The sequence below is a fragment of the Elephantulus edwardii genome, unplaced genomic scaffold (genome assembly GCF_000299155.1).
Source record: "Elephantulus edwardii isolate Elephantulus edwardi_28Jun2011 unplaced genomic scaffold, EleEdw1.0 scaffold00076, whole genome shotgun sequence".
Lineage (NCBI taxonomy): Eukaryota > Metazoa > Chordata > Mammalia > Macroscelidea > Macroscelididae > Elephantulus > Elephantulus edwardii.
This window is the reverse complement of record NW_006399826.1, coordinates 2,075,339-2,100,046: the sequence shown is the minus strand read 5'-3', so window position 1 is coordinate 2,100,046 and position 24,708 is coordinate 2,075,339. Positions and strand designations below refer to the sequence as shown.

General features: G+C 40.9%; 1 protein-coding gene across 3 annotated transcripts in view; it reads left to right on the top strand.

Annotated features, from left to right (window-relative positions):
- The first annotated feature begins 11,282 nt into the window (after positions 1-11,282).
- The window catches only part of NOL4 (nucleolar protein 4), a 396,517-nt gene continuing 383,091 nt past the window's right edge, over positions 11,283-24,708 (top strand). For 2 of the 3 annotated variants that reach the window (XM_006889165.1, XM_006889164.1), the window contains exon 1: positions 11,287-11,826. In XM_006889165.1, coding sequence (XP_006889227.1) covers positions 11,563-11,826 — 264 coding nt within the window. In that variant the 5' untranslated portion in view covers positions 11,287-11,562. Of the gene's footprint in view, positions 11,827-24,708 lie in introns of all 3 variants that reach the window. The other variant, XM_006889163.1, reaches the window with a different exon arrangement.

Here is a 24,708-nt window from a genome sequence, read left to right as displayed (position 1 = left end):
CAAGCAAGACATTTGACTGTGTGGATCATAACAAGTTGTGGTTAACATTGAAAGAATAGGAATTCCACAACACTTAATTGTAGTCATGCAAGTCCTATACCTAGACGAAGACATTGTCATCTAAACAGAGCAAAGAAACACTGCATGACTTAAAATCAAGAACAGTATCCATCAGGGTTGTATCCTTTTTCCATACCTATTCAATCTGTATGCTGAGCCAAACATTCAAGAGGCTTTACTTTATGAAGAGTGTGACATCCAGATCAGAATAAGACTCATCAATAACCAGTGTTATGTGGATGACATGACCTTGCTTGCCAAAAGTGAAGAGGACTTGAAATGCATGCTAAAGAAGATCAAAGACTACATACAGTCTTCAGTATGATGGATTTCATCTCAACATCAAGACAAAAGTCTTCGGCATTGGACCGATGAGGAATATCATTATAGATGAGCAGAATAATGAAGTCAATTATTTCACCTTGCACAGATCTATGATCAACACCTTTGGCACTAGCAGTCAAGAAATCAAAATATTATTTCATTATAAATCTGTTGTCAAGGACCTCTCAAAGTTTTTAGGAGTAATGATGTCAGTTTAAAGACTAAAGTGCATCTGATTTAATCTGTTTGTTTATTAGATGCTTGTTATGCATATGAAAGTTTGACAGTGACTAATAGTGACAGAAGAATAATTGATGCCTTTGAGTTTTGATGTTGAAGAAGAATGCTCTGCCAATAGAACAAATAAACTCGTCTTGGAGAAAGTGAAGTCAAAGAGGGTGCACTGGAGACAGGATGGTAAAGCTTTGTCTCATATTTTGAGCATGTTGTTAGGAGGGATCATCCTTGGGAAAGGACATTGTGATTGAAAAAGTGGAGTCAGCAAAAGAAAGGAATATCCTCAACAAGATGGACCAACACAGTAGCAATGAGCTAGAACACATCAGAGATAATGAGGATGTCATAGGATGTTGTTGTTGTTATTATGTGTCGTCAAGTTGCTTGCGACTCATAGCGACCCTATGCACAACAGCCCTAAACTGTGCTCTATCCCGTGCTAATCTCATTGCCTCTGACACACCCATCCCGATTACCCCAGTCACTGAATCAATCCACCTCATAGAGGGTTTTCCCCTCCTGCGCTGTCCCTCTACTCTCCCCAGCATGATGTCCCTCTCTAAGGACCTGTCTCTCCTTACCACATGTCCAAAGTATGTCAGATGAAGCCCCAGAATCCTTGCCTCCAAGGAGCAGCCTGGTTTAACCCTCTCCAGGATGAATCTGTTTGTTTTCTTGGCAGTCCATGGTACATTCAATACTCTTCTCCAGCACCACAGCTCAAAGGCATCAATTCTTCTATCCTTCCTAGTCATTGTCCAACTCTCTGATGCATAATAAGTGATTGCAAAGACCGTAGCCGTATCCGATGCACCTTAGTCTCCAAAGTGACACCATAGGATAAGGCAGGGTATATATTAACTGTTCACAGGGTCTCTATGAGTCATGATCAAGGCCAGGGCATCTACCAACAATAATAATTTCGCTTTGTTTGAGAATAGATCCAAGAGGGCTACTTATTGGATGCTATTTAGGAGAAGTTGTTCTATTATCAGTATTAAGTTAATAGAATGTGTTTTAAATGGTCAGTACAGGGCATTCAATTAATAATCAGAAGGTATTGGTGCTACATAAAATCAATATTGGAAGAGAAGAAATTTCTCTCGTGGGATGAAAGGCTGTGTATAGATATGATGCCACTCATTTTCACTCATTTTATTTACATTTTCACCTTCTACTCCCACCCCAATTGAAGCTACATATTCAAATGCCTACAGAAACTACTCATCCGGCAATTCAAATTTAACTTTTCTCAAAATCTTCTACTTTTCTTTATGCTTCTAGTGCCCCAACTCCAATCTGTCCTCCCCTCAGCTCTCACCCTTTAAGCCAATTATTTCACTAATCACACTGTTAAACCCAGAAATTTTGTAGCGATCCTTGACTAAATGCTTTCCCTCACCTGGAACATGCAATTTTCCATCATAAGCCCTTTTGTATTTCTAAAATATATCGTCAATCTGTCACTTCTTTCCCTCTATCTCACATTTACCCCTCTAATTCATCACCATAACATTTTCTGTAAAGTACTACAGAAGTTTTCTAATTGCTCTTCATGCTTCTAGACTTGCTCTCTTCCAATACTTTCCTTTCAAAGTGACTAATGATATTGGCTTGGGCAACAAACTCCTTAACCATATCAAAACAACCTGAAGGAGTGAGTTGCTTGTTCTGGAACATTCAAGTCATAGTCTTGGAGGACATCAAGGTGAGCTGGCATCATAAAGCCCACAACTACAGTGTTCTACAATCTACTTTGATGTAACTGTTTAGAAAAAGTAATCTAAGGTACAACTATTGGTCTATCCATGTCTGGAACAAAGGAAAAGGAACAAAATATATAGAGAGATAATTGTTTTAAAAAATCAAATCTCTCACACTAGAAGGACTCACTGGTATGTGACTGCTACCACCCTGGGTAGAGTGAGGCAAATTTGAAACGAAACTAAAAAAGTTACTGGTCCTATAGATACTGGTGGAACCCTCCAGAATACAATTTTGAGACATCTTTCCTGTATTTAATCTCTTTATTTGTATTGCTGTTTTAATGAAAGTTTACAAAAAACTTGGATTCCCATTCATTCATTGTTGCCCATTTTCTTCTCTACCTTCACCCAGTTCTTTCTCTTTAAAAATATTCTTTAATTGTTGCATAATTTCCTCTCCCTCCCAGTCCACTTTGCTATTCACCTCTTATTCTGTACTGCTGTCATGCAAATAATGCCTAAGCATATATTTTCTTTACACAGTTCTTTCTATTTATCCTTTTTTTTATCCTTAGTTTCCCTCCAACCCCCAGGATAGTCTTATTTTATAACAGTCAGTATTTGTCATTGTATGACTTAAATATTTCATTCAGCATAGTGTCCTGCAGGGCCCTTCATTTTGTGAGTTCCTTGTTTTGGGAACAAAACTTACTTCCATGGCTCAAATTTCAGGCAAACAGTTGAAAGACCTACAAGGTGCAAAGCAATAGCAAGGAGGCACTTACTTGTAGTAACCTACCATGTAAAATCAGAAAAACATTATTTGTTCAAGAAGTGGAAAGAGTATGATTGTATTTCTGACATTACAATCAATGCTAAAAACAAGATATGTGTGATCAGATGCAAAATCAATATGCTATGTAAACTTTCATTTCTATCGCAATTTTTTAAACATTAAATTATTAAAAATCTATGGTGGTGGTGGTGTTGTTAGGTGCCCTCACGTAGAGTTCCACTCATGGCAACTCAACAAACAGGCGATCTGAAACTGTCCTATCCTGCACCATCATCATGCACTAGAGCCCATTTGCTTAAGTCACCATGTCAGTCCATCCTGTTGGGCATCTTCCTCTCCCTTGCTGACCCTCAATATTCCCAAGCATTATGCCCCTTTCCAAGGAGTAGCCTCATCTAACTACATTGTCCAAAGTATGAAAGATGAAGCTTCGCCATCTTTGCCTCCAATGAGCTCTCTGGCTGCACTTTCCCCAAGACACATCTGCTTGTTCTTTTGCCAGTTCACAGGATATCCAGTACTCTTTTCCAACATCATAACTCAAAAGGCATCAATTCTCCTATCAACCTTAGTCATTGTCCAACTCATAAAACTGAGTACTTTTCTTCTTTAAATGTTATGGATTTTCCACTATACTAAAAATAAAATTCAGCTTCTTATCATGGAGAGCACACTTTACAGGATTTGATTAAAGGAGACTACTCAGTCCTCATTTCCTCCCTCTCTCCTCCAAAGTCACTAAGAGTCAGTATGGTAAGGAATTGCGCTGCCAACACAGAGGTATGTGGTTCAAATTCACAAGCTGCTCCACAGAAGATCTCCTCCCATGAGATTTATGGCTTCTGAAAAGCTGCCGGAGGGTCAGCTCTGGGTCACTTCTGAATTCAGATGCCTTAGGGACTTCGTGCTTTTTTATAATTTGTGCTCGAGTGTCTTCAACTGGTTTATTCTTTTACACCCTTTGTTGTTTTGTGGTTTGCGTGTTTGGTGATGATGTCAAGATGATCCCGACTCATAGTGACCTCTGTACAACAGAAAGAAACCTGGCCTGACCCGGCACCATCCTTGCAATCTCTGCTGTGGGTAAGCCCATAATTAAATCACTGAGTCAATCCATAGCATTGATGGTCTTCCTTTCTTGTACTGATCCTTTCGTTTTCCAAGCATTATGTCCTCTTTCAGGGGTTGGTCACTCTTAATAACTTGCCCAAAGTATGTGAGTCCCAGCATTATCATCCTTGCTTCCACAGAGCACTCTGGGTGCACTTCTCCTAAGAAAGATCTCTTAATAAAAGTTGCTTCACTTGTCTTTGAGTGAATTTCATACTGTGGTGATTTCAAGTGTGCACAACAGACCTGCTTTCTTGATAGCATTTTCAGGATTGTGACATTTCAGGAGCAGATTCTCAGATCAGTCTTCTGAGGCATCTCTGGTTGAGTTCAAGCCACTAAACTTTCAACTAATGGGTGTCAAACCCTCAATGTAGTGGATGGATGCAGTGCCTGTCGATGAGAACCGCACAGGATGGGGCAGGATTCTGATTCATTGTTTACAGAGTTGTAGTCGACTCAGCAACACCTACCAAGAAGTCTCTTTACTTTGTCATTGATTTCTTTGTCATGTCATTGGACTTTTTCTCCTTCTAGCACTTTATTTAAGCTTAGATCACTAATTTCCTTTTTATTGTGTTTCACTCAGAATATTAATTCCATAAGATACAATGTGTCTAAATCTGTCCTGTTCTTTAACCTAAGTATCTAACAGAGTAATTGGCCTGAGTAAATATTTGCTAAGCAAAACCATAATTGTATGGATGAATGAATTCAAGTCTGTTTACTCTTGAATCTTGAGCTTATGATTACAGATTGTGTTGTTTGCATTGGAACGTTTTCCTGATGAATATGTGCTGTGTGAATATTTGTTATTGATATTCAAAGGCAAGGTTTTCCAGAATTTAAACCAGCTTGCTCTATAAACTTTCAAAGCACAATAAATAAAGCCAACAAATAAGCATTTCCTGACTTTACAAAAAAAAAAAGTCATAGGGAAACTGGCTACAATGTTGGAATGTTTTCTCTGTGAGAAAATAATGCTTGACTACAGCTTGGATTTTTTATTTGTTAAAATTAAAACAATTTTAATTTGTATCATAAATTTTATTTATTATGGAATTGATAGAACTACTTCTGACTTGTTCTTCCTATCATTTGCAGGGCCCATGAGGCCTGGTTGAGGACCAATATTCAGAAATGGGGTGAAGACTCAATGTTTGGAAAGATGTGGTATGTAGACAGGTGATTCTAAATAGAGCAACTTTGTTCAGATTAATTGTCTTGATGCAGTAGTGGCTCGGTATGATCCTCACAATGCAGATGGGAAGACCTGACTTCAGAAAAGTTAACAGAAAAGGAAAGAAATGAGTTCAGAATGAGTTGCTGAGTCAGATTTTGTCCAGTGCTCATAACCCGAAGTGGGTAAACCATCTACAGAGGACAAACTAAGAAGTTGACTTAGGCAACACTATTAATAATGACAGAACAGCTCACAATTTTGACTTCTCTTGAGACAAACACCAAGCAAAGCAATACAACCAAACAAAACCTTGCAGCACTCTGAAATCTGACCCTTAATGAAAGTCTTAATGTAGCCACATCTTTCTCTCATGAAGCCACGTATAGGCTAGAGATGCTGACCTTTTGATCAACAACCAAGTACTTTCACCACCACACCACTAAGGACCTACTTTTCGAGAAGGAAGAATTGGAGTAAAGATCAACACATCTTTCTCCAGCAGAGCAGTTTATGGGTTTGAACTACTAACCTTTCAGGTGTCAGCTGAGTGTTTAAACACTCAAGCAACCAGAGCTCGCTCTTTAGATGTTTCAAAATTTCAACTACATAGTGGAGTGGACTTGGAGGGAGGGATTGTATAGCAATGAAAGAATGTTTCTTTTACTTTTCAAAGAGAAGAGTGAACTGGGGAGGAGAGGTGGGCAGGGAGAAAAGTGCAACAATGAATGAATGGAAATCCAAAGTGTCTGTAAATGATCATTAAAAGTAATAATTAAAAAATTTTTAAAATGCTAGAGGGGAAAATCAACTACAGTCAAGCTAATTCCAATTTACAGTAGTAACAATACGTTAGGTTTTCAAGACAAAAAGGTTTATGTTCTTATCTAGTTCAAGTTTTAGTATCAAGTTCAGTAAAAAAGAAAAAAAATTAGCATATTGTACAAACTTGTGGCAAGGCTTCAGCATTTCCTTAAGTGGAAATTAACTTCACTTAAGAGACTCCGATGAAAAAGCCCCTCATAATGGCCAAGGATGCTGGAGAAGGATGGATAATCTCCTCCTGTGCCTCTGAAAATCTGCTAGAGGGTCTGGTAGGGGTTGATTCCAGCTAGACAGCACACGACAATGCCAAGGAAAATACCTGTCTCCTTCCTCTCTCTTTTCATTATTAATTTACTAACTCAATGCTTATTTATTAATGAAGCTCTTTTTGCTTTCTTCATGGATGATATATTTTATTTCATTTTACGACTTCTTTGGTTTTCGATCATTAGTTAAGATGATTTTTAATTAGGTGAGATAGCCCCAAAGTTTTGTCTCATGTGGATTTGTTTTAATCTTCTTCAGTCTCAATTTGAACTTGGACATGAGTTCATGTTTGAACTTGCACATGATCTTATGATGGTTTATTCTCCCACAGTCAGTAACTGGCCTGGTTCTGACTAATCGTATTGAGCTTCTCTGATGATTCTTTCCACAGCTGTAGTCAATCTGATTCTTTTGCAGTCCATTAGGTGAGGTCCATGTGGAAAGTTGCCTTTTGTGTTTCTTACAAAAGATATTTGCTATGAATAAATCATTGAACATACAAAATTCACTCACTGCCTCTCAGCCTCATTTCTGTCACCAAATCTGTACTTCCTGACTACCTATCATTCCTTCCTCATTGTTTCCAACTTTTGCATTCCCGTCAACATCAAGAAACCAAAGGTCCTGATCACTGGGCCAATAGGCAACATCTTGGTAAATGGAGAAAAGATCAAAACTGCCAATTATTTCATCTCAATCCACACTCTTGGTACCAGTAGTCCTATCAAGAAATGTATTGTTTGGGGCAAGTTGGCTTTCCAAAATACTGAGGAGTAATTATGTCAGTTTGAAGAATAAGGTATACCCTGGTCTTTTCAATCACTTGCTGTGCATCTGAGGGCTAGACAGTGAATAAGGATGACAGAAAAGGAATTGATACCTTTGCATTGTGATGCTGGAGAAGAGTACTGATTATTCCATGAACTGCTAAATATGTATGTCTTGGAAATGGTGCACCCAGAGTGCTCCTTGGAGGCAAAGATGGCAAAGCTTTGTCTTTCATACTTTGATGATGTTGCTAGGAGAGGCTTCTTGTTGTTGTTAAGTGCCGTCGAGTTGCAGGTGATTCATAGTGACCCTATGAACGAAAGTCCTGGACACTTGCTGTATAACTTCCGTCCTTTCTCCAGGTTCATAGGGTTTCCAGAGGCAAGCTGCTGTGGAAGTGGGTGCAACTCCTGCTTCTAAGCTTGTTTTATTCGGGGAGCTTCACCAAACACTGTCCACCATGGGTAACAGTATTCAGCTTCACAGCAACCACGAGTTACCTCTGTACAGCAAGTGGACATACCAGGGTTATATGACCTAGAGGAATAATGTTTCACCAAAAACAATTAAAGGCAGGTCCGAGAGAGAAAGGAGAGGCTATTCCTTGAAAATGTATATCATGCTTGGAAAAGTGGAGAGTTAGCAAAAGAGAGAAAGACTCTCAATGAAATGGATTGACATAGTGACTGCAGCAATGGGCTCAAGTGTATTAGAAATGATGAGGATGGCACAGGATAGGACAGGGTTCAGATCTATTATTCATAGAGTTGCTATGAGTCGTACTTAACAGGACCTAAGAACAACAGCAGTAAGAGAGCTCTTCTGGTCTAGTGGGTAGGGATTGGTGCCAATCCAAAGCACAGGGTTTGAAGCCACAACTGCTCTGCATAGAAAGATGGGCAATCTTCTCCTATGTGATTTACTGCCTCTGAAAATCCTCTGGAGGTCAGCTATAAGTCTGTTTCTACTTGATTACACATAACAAGCAGTTATAATGTGCACTGGTTTATTGTGCTGGACTCACTTGGAGTAAAAGAAAACATCAACTTCAAGGGTCGTCTAAGATTCTATGTGAACAATAAAAAGATACACATGGAAATATAAATATTTCACATAAAGTGGCATTATTTTTATAAGCTAAATCAACATTTTTCAAATTGTTGATTGTCAGTTACAGTTTGCTTGGTCATAAAATTTAGTGGACTAGAACCATACTTTATCAAATAATAATTTAAGAAACCAAGAGAAAGTAGCAAATATAAGCATATATTGCGAAAAATGCATTTTAATAAGCTTCAGAGGATAGATGTATGCAGGCATTTCATGTCAATGTAAAATATATGACTTACTTTGAGAGAAGGTTAAAATTAAATTTTAAAAGGCATTTTTCCAGGGAAGTTTAATGGCCTGAAAGATAATTATAACTTGAATGGTCAAGGATAGAAGGCTTCATGGGGCTGAAAGTACCTGAATGAGGCTTTGGAGGAGATGGGATGACTTCAGATTAAATAAAAAAATCTACCAAAAAGGGTTTCTATTCTTGTGAATTAAGGGAGAACCATTAGAGAAAGCAAATTCCTTAAAGGCAGCTCTCTCCGGAAGGAGCAACTGCCCCAAAACAACTAATGTCGCCTAATATTTTTCAAAAACATGGGATCAAAATATAGCAAAATGTAGAGCCAGTGACCTGGGGTCATTATCTCTCTGGTGTCACAAGGGAAACTGTTTAAGGAAGTTGTTCCTGGAAGGTCCGCTATTTTTAAGAGTGTGACTCAGAAGTCTTCTGTCCTATTGCTTGTTTCAAATATTTGTTTTTTTAGGATACTGATATTTATATTTGTACTTGTGTATGAAGGGCCTACATATCTAACTTCGCAAACTGAAAGTTTAGTGGGTTGTTGGTTCCTTGTTCTCCACCCCACCCCCCTCCTTTCTTCATTTAAGTTGCATCAGCCCGACTGGTGACTTTTACGGGATAGTGGACTCTAAGTTCTACTACTCTAGTATTTACTGGACAAACACTCAAGGCCTCAGGAACACGATTGCTTTTAGCCTTGTTTTTTATATATTCATACACAAAAGAAGCCTATAAGAAAGAATAAAGCCAGCTAGGGTGGCCTCTGGAGCGGGGAGCTGTTGTTGCAGGAATCTTGCAAGTTAATGAGAATTCACTTGGGACTCAAGAGCGATGGAGAGAGGGGGGAAATGAGGAGATGGGGGGGGGTATAAAAACTCTTCCTCTGCAGCTGGCCCTCTCCCTCATTTGTTGCTCCAATAAGCAGTAATTAGGTCCTGAGCTAATGGTGTCAGCTGATCTGCTGTTTTTAGGCTAGACCCAGAGGAATCTCCATGGAAACCCTGCTGGAGTCGTCCCCCCACCTGGATGCTGCCTGCTCCTTTCCGCCACCTGGCTGCCGCCGGGCCCGCTGCTACCTCCTCCTGCCTCTAACCTGCAGCCTGCAGCATGCGCACTGCCCCCGGGATCCCTAAATGGGACAATTCTGCCCGTGACGTCAGCGCCCAGCCGTCTCCACAGAAACTTTTGTCCCATTGGCCAATCAGAGAGCTAGGAAGGGGCCTGGGCGGGAGGGGGGTGGGAGGAGAGGGGAGTAGGAGGGGTGGGGGTGAGGGGAGAGGCGAGAGGTTTAGTGTGTGGAGCTGCGCGCGCTCCGCCCGGGCTGTCAGTCCCGGCTCCAGCAGCCGCGAGACCTTCCCGGAGACGCGCGCACCCACCGCGCACCCCCCCGCACCCCGCACCCCCTGGCTCTCTCGCTCACACACACGCGCGCACACTCAGCCTGGCCCGGCTGGAGCTACTGACCATTTTGCAAGTGCCAGGACCGGCTGCGGTGCGGTGGGCACGAGCACCCTGCCTTCCCATTGGTGACTGTGGTCGTGGAGAAGGAGACGAGGGGCGCAGGAGGGAACCTGGCGCCGGGCACCGGTCAGGCCGCCTTCCTCGCCGAGCCGCTCCCCGGGACGGACGGGCGCGGGCCTGGGCCGAGAGTAGAATAAAGAGGAGCGGCCGCAGCCACTGCGCGACGAGGATGGGAACTCCCCTGTTTTCCAGCTCGGTACCAAAGGGAATGAAATTCTGAATGGAGGAAACGCAGACTTCATCTGCTTGGGAAAATCGTCCACAGAACTCACATTTGACCACTCTGAGCACTGGAGGGGGTGTCCATGACGTGGCAGGGGGAAAACAGACACCCGAAACCTCCCATGTGAACTGCAAACTGTGACCACGTAAAGGGGGAACGATCGCGATTTTATTTTGCGCAGAGGAATTAAGCATCCACCTAAACTTACTTCTATGCCTTGTACCCAATTCGGCGGAAGCCAGAGTCCTGCCTGGGGACCCCGCCGCGGTCCTGGAGCCCCGCCGCGGTCCTGGAGCCCCGCCGCCAGAGGCCTGCCCTCGGGGACCTTCAGTCCTCAGGATCGCTTCTCTGTTTGGGGCACCAAGGTGTGTCCTACAGAACTGTGGCCACATCTCCATGAATGCTTTGGTCATTTCTGCGACCTAACTCATCAAACCGACACGCCGGGCTGGAGATGAGCTCCACTGCGCCCGAGGAAATGACATTTTAAGGCGTGTGTTGCAATACCTTGTTTGATGTTTTTATTCCTGTTGGTAGGCGCCGGGACCATGACAGGTAAGAACTTTCTGTCTGTCTAGTCCCCTAACAGCCGACGCAAGGCCAGCCAAGGCTGAGCAGGACCCTGGAGCGGCAAGCGCCCGGGGCCCCAGGTGCCCTTCGGGCGGGCAGGCGCGGCCCGGCGGCGGCTCTCGGGAGGCGCAGCCCGCGCTCCTGGCCCGCGGGGCCCGAGGCCCGGGAAGCTCGTGGGGCGCGTGCGGGGAGGCGGCGCCGCGCTCCACCTGCCGGGCCCCAGACGCAGCCTGGAGCGGAGCGTCCTGGGACCACCCCGAGTCAATATTGGGATTTTTTAATAAGTCAAGGAATGGGATTTTAATTATTCAGGACCCTGGCCCTCTGGGTCAGCTGCTGTCGGGATGGTCCAGGTCACAGAATATTAAAGAGAAGGAGCATCCAGAGGACGAGCCAAGCGTCCGAGGCATCGGTTGCAGTTGGGAATGAACCACAGATTTAGGATCCCGGGGCATTGATCGCCGGCACCCCATCGCTCACTTCCCCCCAGGGCCAGCTCCGGGGAGTCGGGACACCGCGTCCCCGCGCGGTGGCTGGGGCTGCATTTTTCATGAGCCCCGGGTGAACAGGTGCGAAGTGCGTCGGAGAGCATCCGGCCACCGGTCGGGAGCAGAGAACATGGAGAGCGAGCGCGACATGTACCGCCAGTTCCAGGACTGGTGCCTCCGGACTTATGGGGACTCGGGCAAGACCAAGACGGTGACCCGTAAAAAATACGAGCGGATCGTCCAGCTCCTCAACGGCGCCGAGTCGAGCTCCACGGACAACGCCAAATTTAAATTCTGGGTCAAATCCAAGGGCTTCCAGCTGGGCCAGCCCGATGAGGTCCGCGCGGGGGGCGGCGGCGCCAAGCAAGTGCTCTTCGTGCCGGTCAAGACCACGGTGAGTGGCTCCGGCCTCAGGCCTCGGCTATTTGTCTGCGGGGTGCGCCAGCGGGGCTGGGGAACGAGAGGGGGGCGAGTCCTGAGACCCCTTTAGCTTATGTGCCCCTTCACCCTGTGTAGTCCCCTCCCCAAGTGGTCCCCACTCGCCTTTACCAGGCGCGCCCCCACCCAGTGCATCTTTGGGGGGGGTCTTTAATTTTAAAGCGGCAGCGCACCTCCTGAGCCAGCAGTGCTCCCCGCCGCCCGGGTCTCAGAGCCGCCACGGGCGCGTCCTTCCCCGGGTCGGGCGGCGTCCTGCGTCCTCGGGCTGGGCCATTGTCCCCCGTCCATTGCTGGTTGCCTGGCGCGTGTCCCGCCGCCGCCGCTGCCGCTGCGCATAAAGGCCACGCTGGACCCCCCGCGCCGCACGCGCCGATTATAGACGATGCTGATCGATAGTCTAGAGTGTCTCCTTATTGGCACAAAGCCCGAGAGTGGCGCTGCTTGTGGATGTGGGGTTTATGCAGGGAACTTGCAGGTTTTATTGTTCCTTCGCAGCCTGGGAGGCACAAGGCAGTCCCAGCGCCTGGAGCTGATGCGCTGGAGAGGATTCAGGTTGCCTCCACTGTTTGGATTGTAGATAAGGCTCTGAAGATGCCTCCTCCCCCCACCCCCCTTTGCTTCCTCACTTCCCCCTTCCTCGAATAAAGCAGCAGCTCGATGATGAACAACAAAGAGATGGGTTGGGGCGCGATCAAATGGTCTTAATGTGTTTATGCCTCTCTCTGATGCACGGCCACAAAGCTCCCGGCCCAGCTCTGTGAGGCTCGGGTACTGACAGCCTGGGGTATCTCAGTCTTGTGAGCAGACGCCTGGAGAACAGGGGAGCGGCCAGTTCCCTTTATTAGAAGATGGGAGCTGCGGACCACAAAGCAGGATCTCAGACTAGATGACCTGCTTCTCCAGCTTGCTAGGTGGGTACTCGCCAGGAGAGAGATGGGGGGGAGGGCAGCTGGTGTCCTTTGCGTTTTTGCCTCGCTTTGGGCTTTCTTGAGCTCTTGCTCCTTTTTTTTTTCCCCCCCCGCCCTGTCTTCCTGGCACCTGCTCCCTATACAATATTCCTGGAGGATGCTAGACAGGAGAAGGCTTGCAAACTGTTCTTCTGAGTCTCACTGAGGTACAGACAATTGGAAATATGTGCATGAAAGCTTTTCCAAAGGATCCTTTGGAGGACTCGTCTAGATTTGGGTTGCGACGGTCTGTGACTTATCAAGGTAAATTAGGGATAGTGTTTAAAGGAAGTCCATTTTGCTGGGAATTTTATGAGAAATGGAAGCACAGCTAAGAAAAGTTCTGCTTTTCTGCAAAGACTGTGTTGTTGGAAAGTTTCTCGAAGGCGAGAGAAATAAATACAGCCTTCTTCAGCGTGTGACATTGCTGAAGACAATGGTAAGACAACCGCTTTGCTTTCCTAAATAGTAAGGACTAGACAGGTAGATGAATTAGGACTGAGGTTTATTTACATCTCGGGGAGCCAGAAGTCTGTGGAGCAAGTGAAGCGCTGTGATTCACTTGTTGTAGTAGTATTAACTCTGATTTTTTTTAAAAAAAGAATGTATTGTTACAGAAATTAAATTTGGCTTCAAAACATAAGAAGGCATTTTCCTTTGGTATTACTGGGGCTTACAGATAAAGAAAATAAACATTTAAGCTATGTGGATTTAAAATAGAATTTAATAATATATACGTTTCAAAGGGAAAAGATGCTCATTGAGTTTATTTTCATTTATTTCCTTCTCTTGTACTAAACATTCTCTGTTTACCAATTTAGATCACTTCACTTGTGTTTAGTCAAATGAGTTTATACACATGAATCTGGCTACATCCACTATACATTCAGTCATAGTTATCTTTATTTCAGAATTAACAATCTAACTAGCAAAAATTTTTCTGAAAGTGTTGTAAGCTATAGATTCACTCTGATTCAGGATCGACTTGATGGTAAATGATTTTTATGTCTTTTTGACTTTTATACAAGATAGAGCAAGATAAATATGGATGTCCATTACTTAAAGCAACAGTCATGTGTCCAATTATCCATTTTTTCTGTCAAAATTATTCCAGAGAAGTTTCCAGAAATTGCTGTTACATATATTATTTAGAGTAACAACAAAAGGTATAATATAGTATACTATGGAGCCACGTGCTTTTCTTTCAGTGAAGATTCAGAATATGTAGGGAAGAAAATGTACTTTAACCAGTAATATTAGATAATGCTTTCTGAATAGCATTTAAGAGTCTTGCTCTCCATTTAATCATGTTTGAGATCCTACTGAAGAGGTTTTTAATTCATGAACTCCTCTCAGTCTTTATGAAATTTTTATGCTGTTCCTGACATAGATGTAGACTCCTCCTTCTCTGAGAGACAGCCAATCACCATGTCAGTGAGTTAAAAAAAATTAAGTACATACAGGGTCCCTTCTTATCATGTGTTTCCTCACATCTCAAATTATTTCCTCTTTAAAAATGTGTTGATTTTTTTTTTTTCCTTCATAATGACTGGAGTACCATCACTATGAAGACAAAAAGAAATTATTTTCATTCAATGGTTGGAATAGAGTACTGTACTTGAGTAGTATTTTCAAGTATACTAAGATTCATTATAATCTACTTGAGGTTTGAAGGTTTGTGTTTGGGTCTCCTGTCAGACAGAGAGAGATTTGCTCCTGATGTTGCAGTAATCCATTGCTGCTGGTAATTAGACATCATTACGACTGAGAAAAAGGAAAGAGAGAAGGGGAGAGGACAGGCTTAGGCTAATTAACTACTTTAGCTTAATGAAAGAAAGACTGATAGCAACTGGGAGGTTGTGCTAGAGAGAACAGACTAGACATATTACATCCAATTAATTGAAACAGGGCTATCCAGTCAAAGGAGCTAGGTTCTGCCTCTTCTTTTTAAAAAAAAAAAAGTAACAAACTTTCTTTTGCAAATATTCTCCTTCTAAAGTGTAAACTGGTAAGGAAACCCTGAGCAGGGAACATCTGATTTAACATAAAAAAACAAAACAATGAATGAATGGAATTCCAAAATCTCTGTAGATGTTCATTGAAATGAAAAATAAACAACCTAAAAAAAAAAAAAAAAGAAGAAGAATAGGTGTTTTCAAGTTGTGGTGTTGGCAGGGTAGAGAGAATAGTGCAACAATGAATGAGTGGAAGCCCAAAATCTCTGTAAATGTTTATGAAAATTAATAAAATATAATTATAGGGAAAAAAAATTGTGGTGTTGGCAAAAACTATTGAATATACCAGGTTCTGCCCAAAGTATAAACAAATCTATCTTGGAAAAAAAAATACAGAGTACTGGAAATGGTAGATGTGCCCTTTAACATTTATCCTGGCCATGTGTGTAAGGCTGAGGGGACATTATTTGTCACTGATTAGATTACTTTATATCCAAGGAGAGACTGTTTGTCTCCCAATCAGCAACATCCTGCAGCTCAGTCCCTTAATGTCCATAGTGGACCGTGTGTGTGTGTGTGTGTGTGTGTGTGTGTGTGTGTGTGACATGCGTGTGTGCCCATGTGCTCACGTGTCCATGCTTCCACCAGCACAGATGGAGTTAGTTAAATATTATGGTTTTTAATTCTATCACTCTTATTTTTCTATGTTTTTTTTAGACTAAAGGTTGCCAAAAGTTTAGATAAATGGAATGCTGAATAGCTTAGACAGCAAATATCTGTCAATAATTACAACATGCTTTTGATCAGTAATCATTTTAATTTAGAATCACTGTCTTGAGGATGACACAGAATAGGGCAAGGTTCAGACCTGATGTTTATAGGGTTCCTGTGGGTCCTAGCTGACTCAGTGGTATCTAACACAAACAATGTGTTTGCTGTTTTGCATCTTTACATTTTCCAGTTTGGTTTATAGTAGCTTTGATCCCAATTGACACTTTCTATTATTGCAGCAATGAGTTGAAATATCCCACTTACAGTTTTAAACTACTAAAAGTTATCTTACTACTTGATATTATAAAAAGTATACTCAGAAAATAAAAGGAAGATGTTCTGTTAGCATTATGGTTATTGTTACACTCTGCTTATTTTTTTAATAAAGAGCCTCACCGAATAATATAAATATTAAAAAATGTTAATCCCAATGTTTTATTTGCCACTCAGACTTAAATATGGTTAATGAATGTCAAATTTGTTTAATTAAATAATACAGTACTTTCCTTAGCCAGTATTTGTAGGGACTGACACTCAGGTCTGATTTTTACATTGGTTAAGAAAATATTTTTACAATTTTTATCCCAGTATATAGATAAACAAAATTTTCATCCAGAAGGAAAATGCATTTTCTTTGCTTATGTCATGTAAAAATGATTTATTTAGTTCTGCAGTCTGTACTCGCAGGTTTTCTATTGTTTGTGCAGTACACTGATTGATTACCATACCATGATTAGAATGAATATTCATTGACTGGCGCATAAACAGTTACTGTTTTTGTTAGTTGTCTCACTGTGGTTTTGGCTATAAACCCCTTATAAGTCAGAGTGAAGGAAGTGGTCCTTATGAGGTGACTTTTTATATTTCCATCTGAACTAACTCCATACCTGAAGGACTCTAAAGCCTGGATCTATCCTTTGCTGTAATAATTCTAGAAATGAGAGCTGCTAAGTCATGCTAAAATGCAAAAACCCAGAGCCCATTGCCATTTAGCTATTCTGACTCATTGCGACCTTGTAGGATAGAGCAGAACTTACCCATTGGGTTCCTGAAGCTATGAACCAAGGCTATTCCTGTGGAAGCCGTTGGACACATCTTTGTTGCATTGAGTGGCTGGTGGATTCGAATGGCCGTACTTTTTCGTTTAGCAAATGGAGACTTTAATAATTGTGTCAATAAAGATTTTCACAACTATATACTAGCTGTATGGAAAAAACCCAAACCTGTGGTTACAGAATCAATTCCAGTTCATGGGGACTTTATGGTATAGAGTAGAACTAATCTGTAGGGTTTTCTGAGCAGTAATAATTTGAGTAGAGATAACTTTCTTATTCTATTCTGTTGGATAGAGCAAATGGCTAACCTTTAGATTAATAGTGGTGGTGGTGTTGTTATGTGCCATCGAGTCGTTTGCGACTCGTAGTGACCCTATGTACAAGAGCCCCAAACGCCGTTCTATTCTGTGCCAACCTCGCTGTCTCAAACACATTAAATTAAAAACTCTTTGTAACCCCCCACCCCCCAAGACTTTCTTACTTACCCACTCCCCTCTCCAGAACATTCTTAGGCAAGTCATAGTTGTAGTCATTGAGATAGATTTTTTTCTGTTTGTGTCTTCCCATAATATGCATTATTAACAAAAGTCAATGCATTTTTATGTTCACTCAAAGAAGTGCTGGAGACACTAAAGCACATCCCTAGCATGCCAGCTTAAGATTCTTGGAATGGTGGAAATTTGGCCAGTGTTCTGGGATGATGCAAATGATTAATACACATAACCAAATTGGAAGCAGGAGTGGTATCCATTTCCTAAATAGCATGCCTCCGGAAACGATGAACTTTGATAAATGTCAATAGTTGTAGAGGGGCTTCAGGCCTCTTGTTCATAGGGTCACTATGAGTCATGTTCGACTTGAAGTCAACAACAACAATAACCTAACCAAAAATATTTGATCTCATAGTTATAGACCCAAGGATGCCTCAGAAGAAAAGCCTAGTGATCTTTTTCCAGAGAAGTGGTAATTATAAACTCTATGGTGCACAGTTCTACTGTGACACAAAGGAATTTTTGTGAATTGGAGTCAATTCACTAGCAGATGATTTTATTGGCAGCCGATCAGGAATAGGTATTAAAGATAGGGAAACCTATCGTTTCTTCAATAGTAAGACTTGAAGCTATAAATGAAGAAGGCCAAGTAACTTATTTCCTAAATTATCAATCCTTCACCTTTCTACGGGTTCTTCCTCTTTTTATTATTATGTAGGACTAGGGTCAATGTTCAACAATGGTTATTTAATCCCCCTTTAAATCTCCTGAGTTGGCTACTGAGACTTCTACTTCTCAAGGTTTTCCTTTTTAGCTCATTGACCAGATGGAGGAAAGATGAAGAAGAAAATAGAGGAATGTGGTGATAATAATAAAAAACTTTTTCTAGTAACTGTTGTGTTTGTCAAGATATCTTATTCTTAAAACGATTGAAGTGAATGTTATGTGTTTTAAGAGAATTCTGGTAGCCTGCTCCATAGGTAGTTGTACTGCTAGCTCAAAGGCCATGACTTTCTGGAAGCAGATTGGCATATATCTTTCTGCTGGTGGCTTCCTACCTTTTGGTTATCAGCTGAGCATTTAACTGTTGTGCTGTCAGGGCTCTTAACAGGAAAGATGTTTTTATTAGGTGCTGTCAAGTTGAGTTTGCCTCATAGTGACTGCAAAAGGAGTGGATGCAATGTGAAGGTGGCTAAATCTGACTTCTACCTGCTTCATAAAGGGGAACTGTCCTCATCAATAATATCACAGCAGCAAATAGACAGCTGCTATATCAGTCATGCTTCTGCATCTCTTTCCTCAAATTACTGGGTTCAATATTCATTGTTAACTCAAAGACTATTCATAGTTTTGAGTAAAGGGTAGGGTTTATTTGGGAACTAAATTAGGGAGTGGGAGAAGCAAAGAATATCTCACAATATAAATCTAGGTTTAGTCTAGCAGTCTCAAGCCAGATTATCAGCAAAACACAATGTCATTAGTAAGAGTCTTGAATTCAGCAACACAACTTCAAGTCATCCAACAAGGTTTGCCTCAGAACAGTTATAAGTCAGCTTCTGCTTCAGTCATCTGGTAAGAACAACAAAACCTTTAATTTCAGGGCTTCTCTGGTTACACCTTGCCATAGTTTCCCCACAACAATGCCACAATCTGTCCACTACCAACAGGGTCTTGCTCTCACCAGGGTCTGTTCTCACCAGGGTCTTACCTCAAGTCTTCCTACCCAGTGGAGGAAACGAATACACACTCACACTCACTCACTCCCCCCACCCCACTGTTGATGATTTGAAAGATCATAAGTCTACAGTTAACATCGCTGGAGACCAGAAGGGGCTAATGTAATGGCTAGAAAAGCCAACTTTTAAGCTAACACCACAGTGACCATGTAAACAACAGAGCTGAATGATGTCCTATCCTGTGCCGGCTTCGCAACCTCTGACACACTCAAGCTCATTGCTGCTGCCATTATGTAAATTCTCCCAGTTGAGAGTCTTCCTCTCCCTTGCCATCTCCCACTTTTTTCCCCACGGTTTTCCAGGGAAAACCTTCCCTAGATCTGATACCTGGTATTGGACTTGGAGCTTCCTAAACTATGAGATTTAGCTATCAGTTTGTTGTAGTGGGGAAATGATCTGTGTATTGCTAGTAATTTTATGGCTTGGATTCTTGTATTCTTGCTTATTTATAATTGTTGTAATTAGTACAGCATTTGTCTCTCAGTGTGCTTTATTGCGGTAACTTGTGGGTACTGTGATGCTAAAGGCAATCTTGCCAGTGTGTCAAATGCCTGAAGAAGTCCCCCATGGTGGACAGGTTTTTGTAGAGGTCCCAGATTAAGATAGATTAGGAAACTGCAGAGGATATGAGATGTTTGCTGCAGAAGGTCAAAGACTGTAGTCTTCAATATGCATTGAAGCTCAGCATCAGGAAAACAAAGATCCACTATGCCCATTAGCAATTTGATGATGGAGGGAGAAGAGACTGAGGTTGTTGATAACTTCAGGTTGCTTGGTTCCACAATCATCACTCTTGACACAAGCAGCCAGGAAATCAAAAGGCAAATTGCATTGGGCAAGGCTGCTGTCAGGGACCTCTCTAGAGTACTTACTGAAGAGCAATGATGTCTGTTTGGAGACTAAAGTGTGCCTGATCTAGGCCATGGTTTTCACAATTACTTTCTATGCATCCAATTTATGAACTATAACTAAAACTGCTAGAAGAAGGATCAATGCCATTGAGTTGTGGGTGCTGGAGAGGATTATTGAAGATACTGTGGACTGCAAGGAAAACAAACTGTTCTGTCCTGGAGAGGGTGAAACTGTGCTTTCCCCTGGATGCAAGGACTGTGAAGCTCTGTTTCATACATTGGGCACATGGCCAGGAGGGACCAGTCCTTGAAGAAGGACATCAAATGTAGAAGAATGAAGGGACAGCACAGGAGAGGAAGACCCTGGATGAGATGGATTAACTCAATGACTGGAGAAATGGGATTAAGTCTGTTGGAGAAGATGAGATTGGTTTAGGATAGGGTAGGTTTCAGAGCTAATGTACGTAGGGTTGCTATGAGTCGCAGGCAACTTGCTGACACATAACAACAACATTGTGGTTTAAGGTACAGCCTCTAATAAGGAAAATATTTTTATTTCTATTGTGTTGGTATTTTTATAGTATGTTTAATCAGATTTTTTATAATTTAGCCAAACACGTAATTCCTCAAGGAATTTGAAATATTAATTACTAATGATAGCTCTCATTATGAACATATGTAACAAATTATTTTTTCAACAAATTGTTTTGATTTTAACATGAATAGTATTCTTTTACTTCATATGCTTTCCTATATAGAAAACAAGTGTCTGATTTAGGTTTTTATTATGGGAAGATAGAAATTTAATAGAGGAGCACACATGTCAAGAGATTGTTATTAGTCAAATTACAACTAAGTTCTATTTTAAAATTTTACAAGTTTTAAAGAAAATTGCAATGAAAATATAAAACCATTTATATGAAATACCGATTATTTTAAAACATATTAATTTTAATGCATTATCATATATTTGTTTTAGTGAGTTAGGCATGGATTTTTGAGAACTTAGTGAAAGTTTACAGTGTAGATTAGTTTTCCATTCAACAATCTTTAAATATTTTCTTTCACATCATTGATTGCTCTCCCCGCAATATAATGTCACCCAGCCCACTTTCGTCTTCTGTTTTACAATTTCATTCGCTCTTCTTGTCTAACATTTCTTGCCTTCTGAACTTTACTGTGAGCAAATACCGTGCTTTTGATTTCTAATGGTTACTCATGAAAGTATGTGCCTTCCTAGTGATGTTACTCACCTTGTAGATTTATCTGCTTGGTTGAAAATTGAATTGCAAGGGTGGGTTCAGTTACAGACCTGAAGGATGGTTAAGGGTCATAATTTCTGGGGTTCTACCATTCTCTGTCCAACTGATCAACCAAGTAATTCTTGCAACTGTGAGTTTCTTTCCACATGTTTCTCCTACTCTACTTAGGACCTTGAAAGGAGTAGTTGGTTGTGGTAGTTGGGCATCATCTAATTCTTCTGATCTCTGTTTAATGGGAGATGAGGTTAATGTGGGCCATTAGTTCTTTGGATCAATTGTTTCCATGTATCTTTGACTTTCTTAGCTCTACATTGGCCCATGTGGGGACAAATCAGTAGTTACACCTTGTGGTTAATAGCTGCACTTCAATCCTGAGGGCAGGTGGTTTGAATCTACCAGCTACTCCATTACAGAATGATGGGCAATCTCCTCCCGTGGGATTAATTGCCTTTAAAACCTGTAGGAGGGGGTCAGCTATGGGTTGGTTCCACCTTGACAGTACACAACAACAATATGTGCTTTTAAGACTACTTTTGGGTTTTTTTCCCAAAGTAGGATGTAGAACATTTTCTTTGTGAACCAAACTATGCCAATGGACTTGACCCCCCACCTCCTACAACCATGATCTTGAACCCTTTAGGTCCATTGACTCATTCCTTAAAGATGTTTGGTTGTGCTAAGAATTTTTCATAACTTTGACCTTTTATGTTAATATATTAATGGATATATTTGCAGCAAATATAAATACATCTGTAGAAATATCTTCTGTCAAAGCTATGTATATGAATTAATGTCATTCTTTCTCTTAGGATGTCTATTTATGTCGCTACTTGTAGATAATTGTTATTGCTATTATTTATTTTAACATATAAATATTTTATCATGCATAAAAGAGAAGAGCTACCTAAAATGAGGGGAACGGAATTTTAAAAATTAAAAATACTAAGTAAACCTTACTTTTGTTAAGATATTGAAAAAAAGAAAGGAAATTACTTTCTCCTCTAAGTTAAGTTTATTTTTATTTTCTTTCTTTTTCTCTGAGGTGTATTTGATAGGCTCTTAAGTTCTATTTTTCCTAATTTTAATCATATATTCATTTGTAGTATTCTTACAATTACAGATATTTCTACGGTTTGGAAGCAGCAGTGGCATCCACTTCTTAAATAACATGCCTCTGTAAACTATGAACTTTGATAAATGTCGTTGGTTGTAGAGGGACTTCAGGCCTCTTTTTCATAAGGTCGCTATGAGTTGTGCTCTACTTGAAGGTAATCAACAACAACAACAACAACTATGGTTTTGGAGCACTGATTACTTAGTCCATAGGGTGTTGCTTTATGAACTCAAAGGGCTGTGCTCACCTCCTGGTTTGAGTTCACCACCAGGTCCTCAAGAGAAAGATGGACTAGCAGCTGGAGAGTCAGCTATGAGTCAGTTCCAATTTCACTGCAGTGAGGGCTTTTTATTTGTTTGATTTTTTTAAAAATGTTCCACACTGAACCAATTTTCATCAAGCATTCACCTGTAGCACGTATTCTCACAGATTTTTCAAGTGTTTTGAAGCAGTTAGAAAACTGGAAGGTAGATCTGGAGTTTCAGAGAATAAATAAATGCAGGAAATGGCAACCTAAGAAAGAATTACGTGCCTTACAAGAACAGACATGATGTGTTAGTTTTACTAGTTCTTGTCCTTCCATCCTTTTCCGGGTAATGTGTTTTCACCATATATTTCTTGAATATTTGGGTCTCTTCATTATTTGTAAATGAAGAAGTCATTGAAATAAGATTAGCCGATACGTCTGAGCTCTTCCTTAGGGGATGGGGGTACACATCCGCCTGCAGTGAGCCAGAGGCAATCTTTCATCTGGTTCTCCGTGGACCTAACTTGAATTGCCAGATGGCTGGAGGGCTTTGGGGGTTTAATCTAGAGACAGGGAGTCAGGATAACCAGTATATACGGGGATCTGATGTCTGGCTTGTTCATGTTAGGTTCATGTTGTTACCAATTGACCTAATTAGAGGAGATTTTTAATGTACCATCAGATATGGATCACAGTTCTCTTAGTCTCTGCTTACATGTGTATGGGTGTTTATCTAAGGCCAAGAAAGGAGTTTTTCTGAGTATATTTTAGCCTGGGTTTGTTTGGTTTGATTCCCCCCCCCCTTCTTTATTAAAACTACCTTCATAAAGCAATTAACTTGATTGTTTTACTTCATTAATTTGGAATATGTTAATTTAGAATTAAGAGTAATTTGAATAAAGATAGGATGACATTTACCTGGAACTACCTATTAAAGGAGGATTTATCTGAAAATGAATAAATAAGTTAGCAGAGAGACCTGCTTATTTACTATACCGGAAAAAGTTTCTTAAACTGGCTTGCTCTTCGTATAACAATTCATGTACCCATTCTCATAAATCTAGCTTTTCATTTAATGTAGTAGATTTTATGGGTATGAAAAATAAACGTGAGCTAATTTGCATTACTTTGTTGTCAATACACAATATTAATGTATTTCCTAGAATTTTCAAATAAGCGAAATAGACTATTTATTTCAAAGCAATGGAATTAATCAATACTATGATGTTCACAGGCACCTTGATGTGACAGAATGGCTACCAAGCTGTACCATGAGACCTCAGATTAATTAAAAATGTAATATAAAGACCTGTTAATATATCTAAACTGAGTAATGAAGAGAAACCTGGTTAGCACAAGCACTTCATGATCAGCTACTAATTGGAAAGGTTAATGGTTGATATCCATCCAACTACTCCACAAAAGAAAATTCTGGCTTCCATAAAGGAAACATGATAGAACAATTGTACAGGATTGTCACAGCACCAAACTACTGCAGAGTAGTTAATAACAGCTCATGGATTAACATCAATTTCCCATCCTTTTCTACAACGTACTGACTGATGCACAGGACATAAGCAAATTCTCTGATAGTAGACTTCTCTCTAGTTACTTGCACAATGAGTATATAAAATTGAGTTGTTGACATACCACTGGTTATGTTTACCCAAGATCCATTTATACTGATTTCACATATTTTAATTGTTGTTGTTGTGGCTATGTGCCATCGAGTCGCTTGCGACTCATCGCTACCCTATGTACAACAGCCCTAAACTCCACTCTACCCTGTGCCAATCGCGCTGTCTCTGACACTCCCATCCCGATTATCCCAGTCACTGAATCAATCCACCTCATAGAGGGCCTTCCCCTCCTGTGCTGTCCCTCCGTAAGTTAAATATTCATAAAATGATGAAATAATAAATGTAAAAATTTAAATTCCATGCTTTAAAAAGAAGCAGAAAGATTGTGATATTAAAAACAAGGGTGAAAACTGGAGAAAAGGACGAGAACTTGGAAGGTTTCTACATTATCTAGACTATCTTAATAATCATTTCACTTTAAAGCAATTGAAATTCAAAATTATAGACAACATATTATGAAGAGTTTATGTACTTGAAATGTCACTTAGTGGATCCATATTCAAGGAAAAGCCTTTGTCCTCTTACAGAAGTTTTGCAAGTAATTACACATTGGTGTACATTGTATTCATTTAATGAAACAACACATGATTAAGAGCCTATGGTTATGAAGGAAGTTCAAGCTGTTTGAGGGAAATAGCAAAAAATAAGGCCTCAGGAATGGATGGTATACCAATTGACATATTCAGCTAACAGATGCTGCCCTAGACGTGCTCACCAAGTTATGCCAAGATATCTGGAGAACAACCACTTGGCCAACTGACTGGAAGAG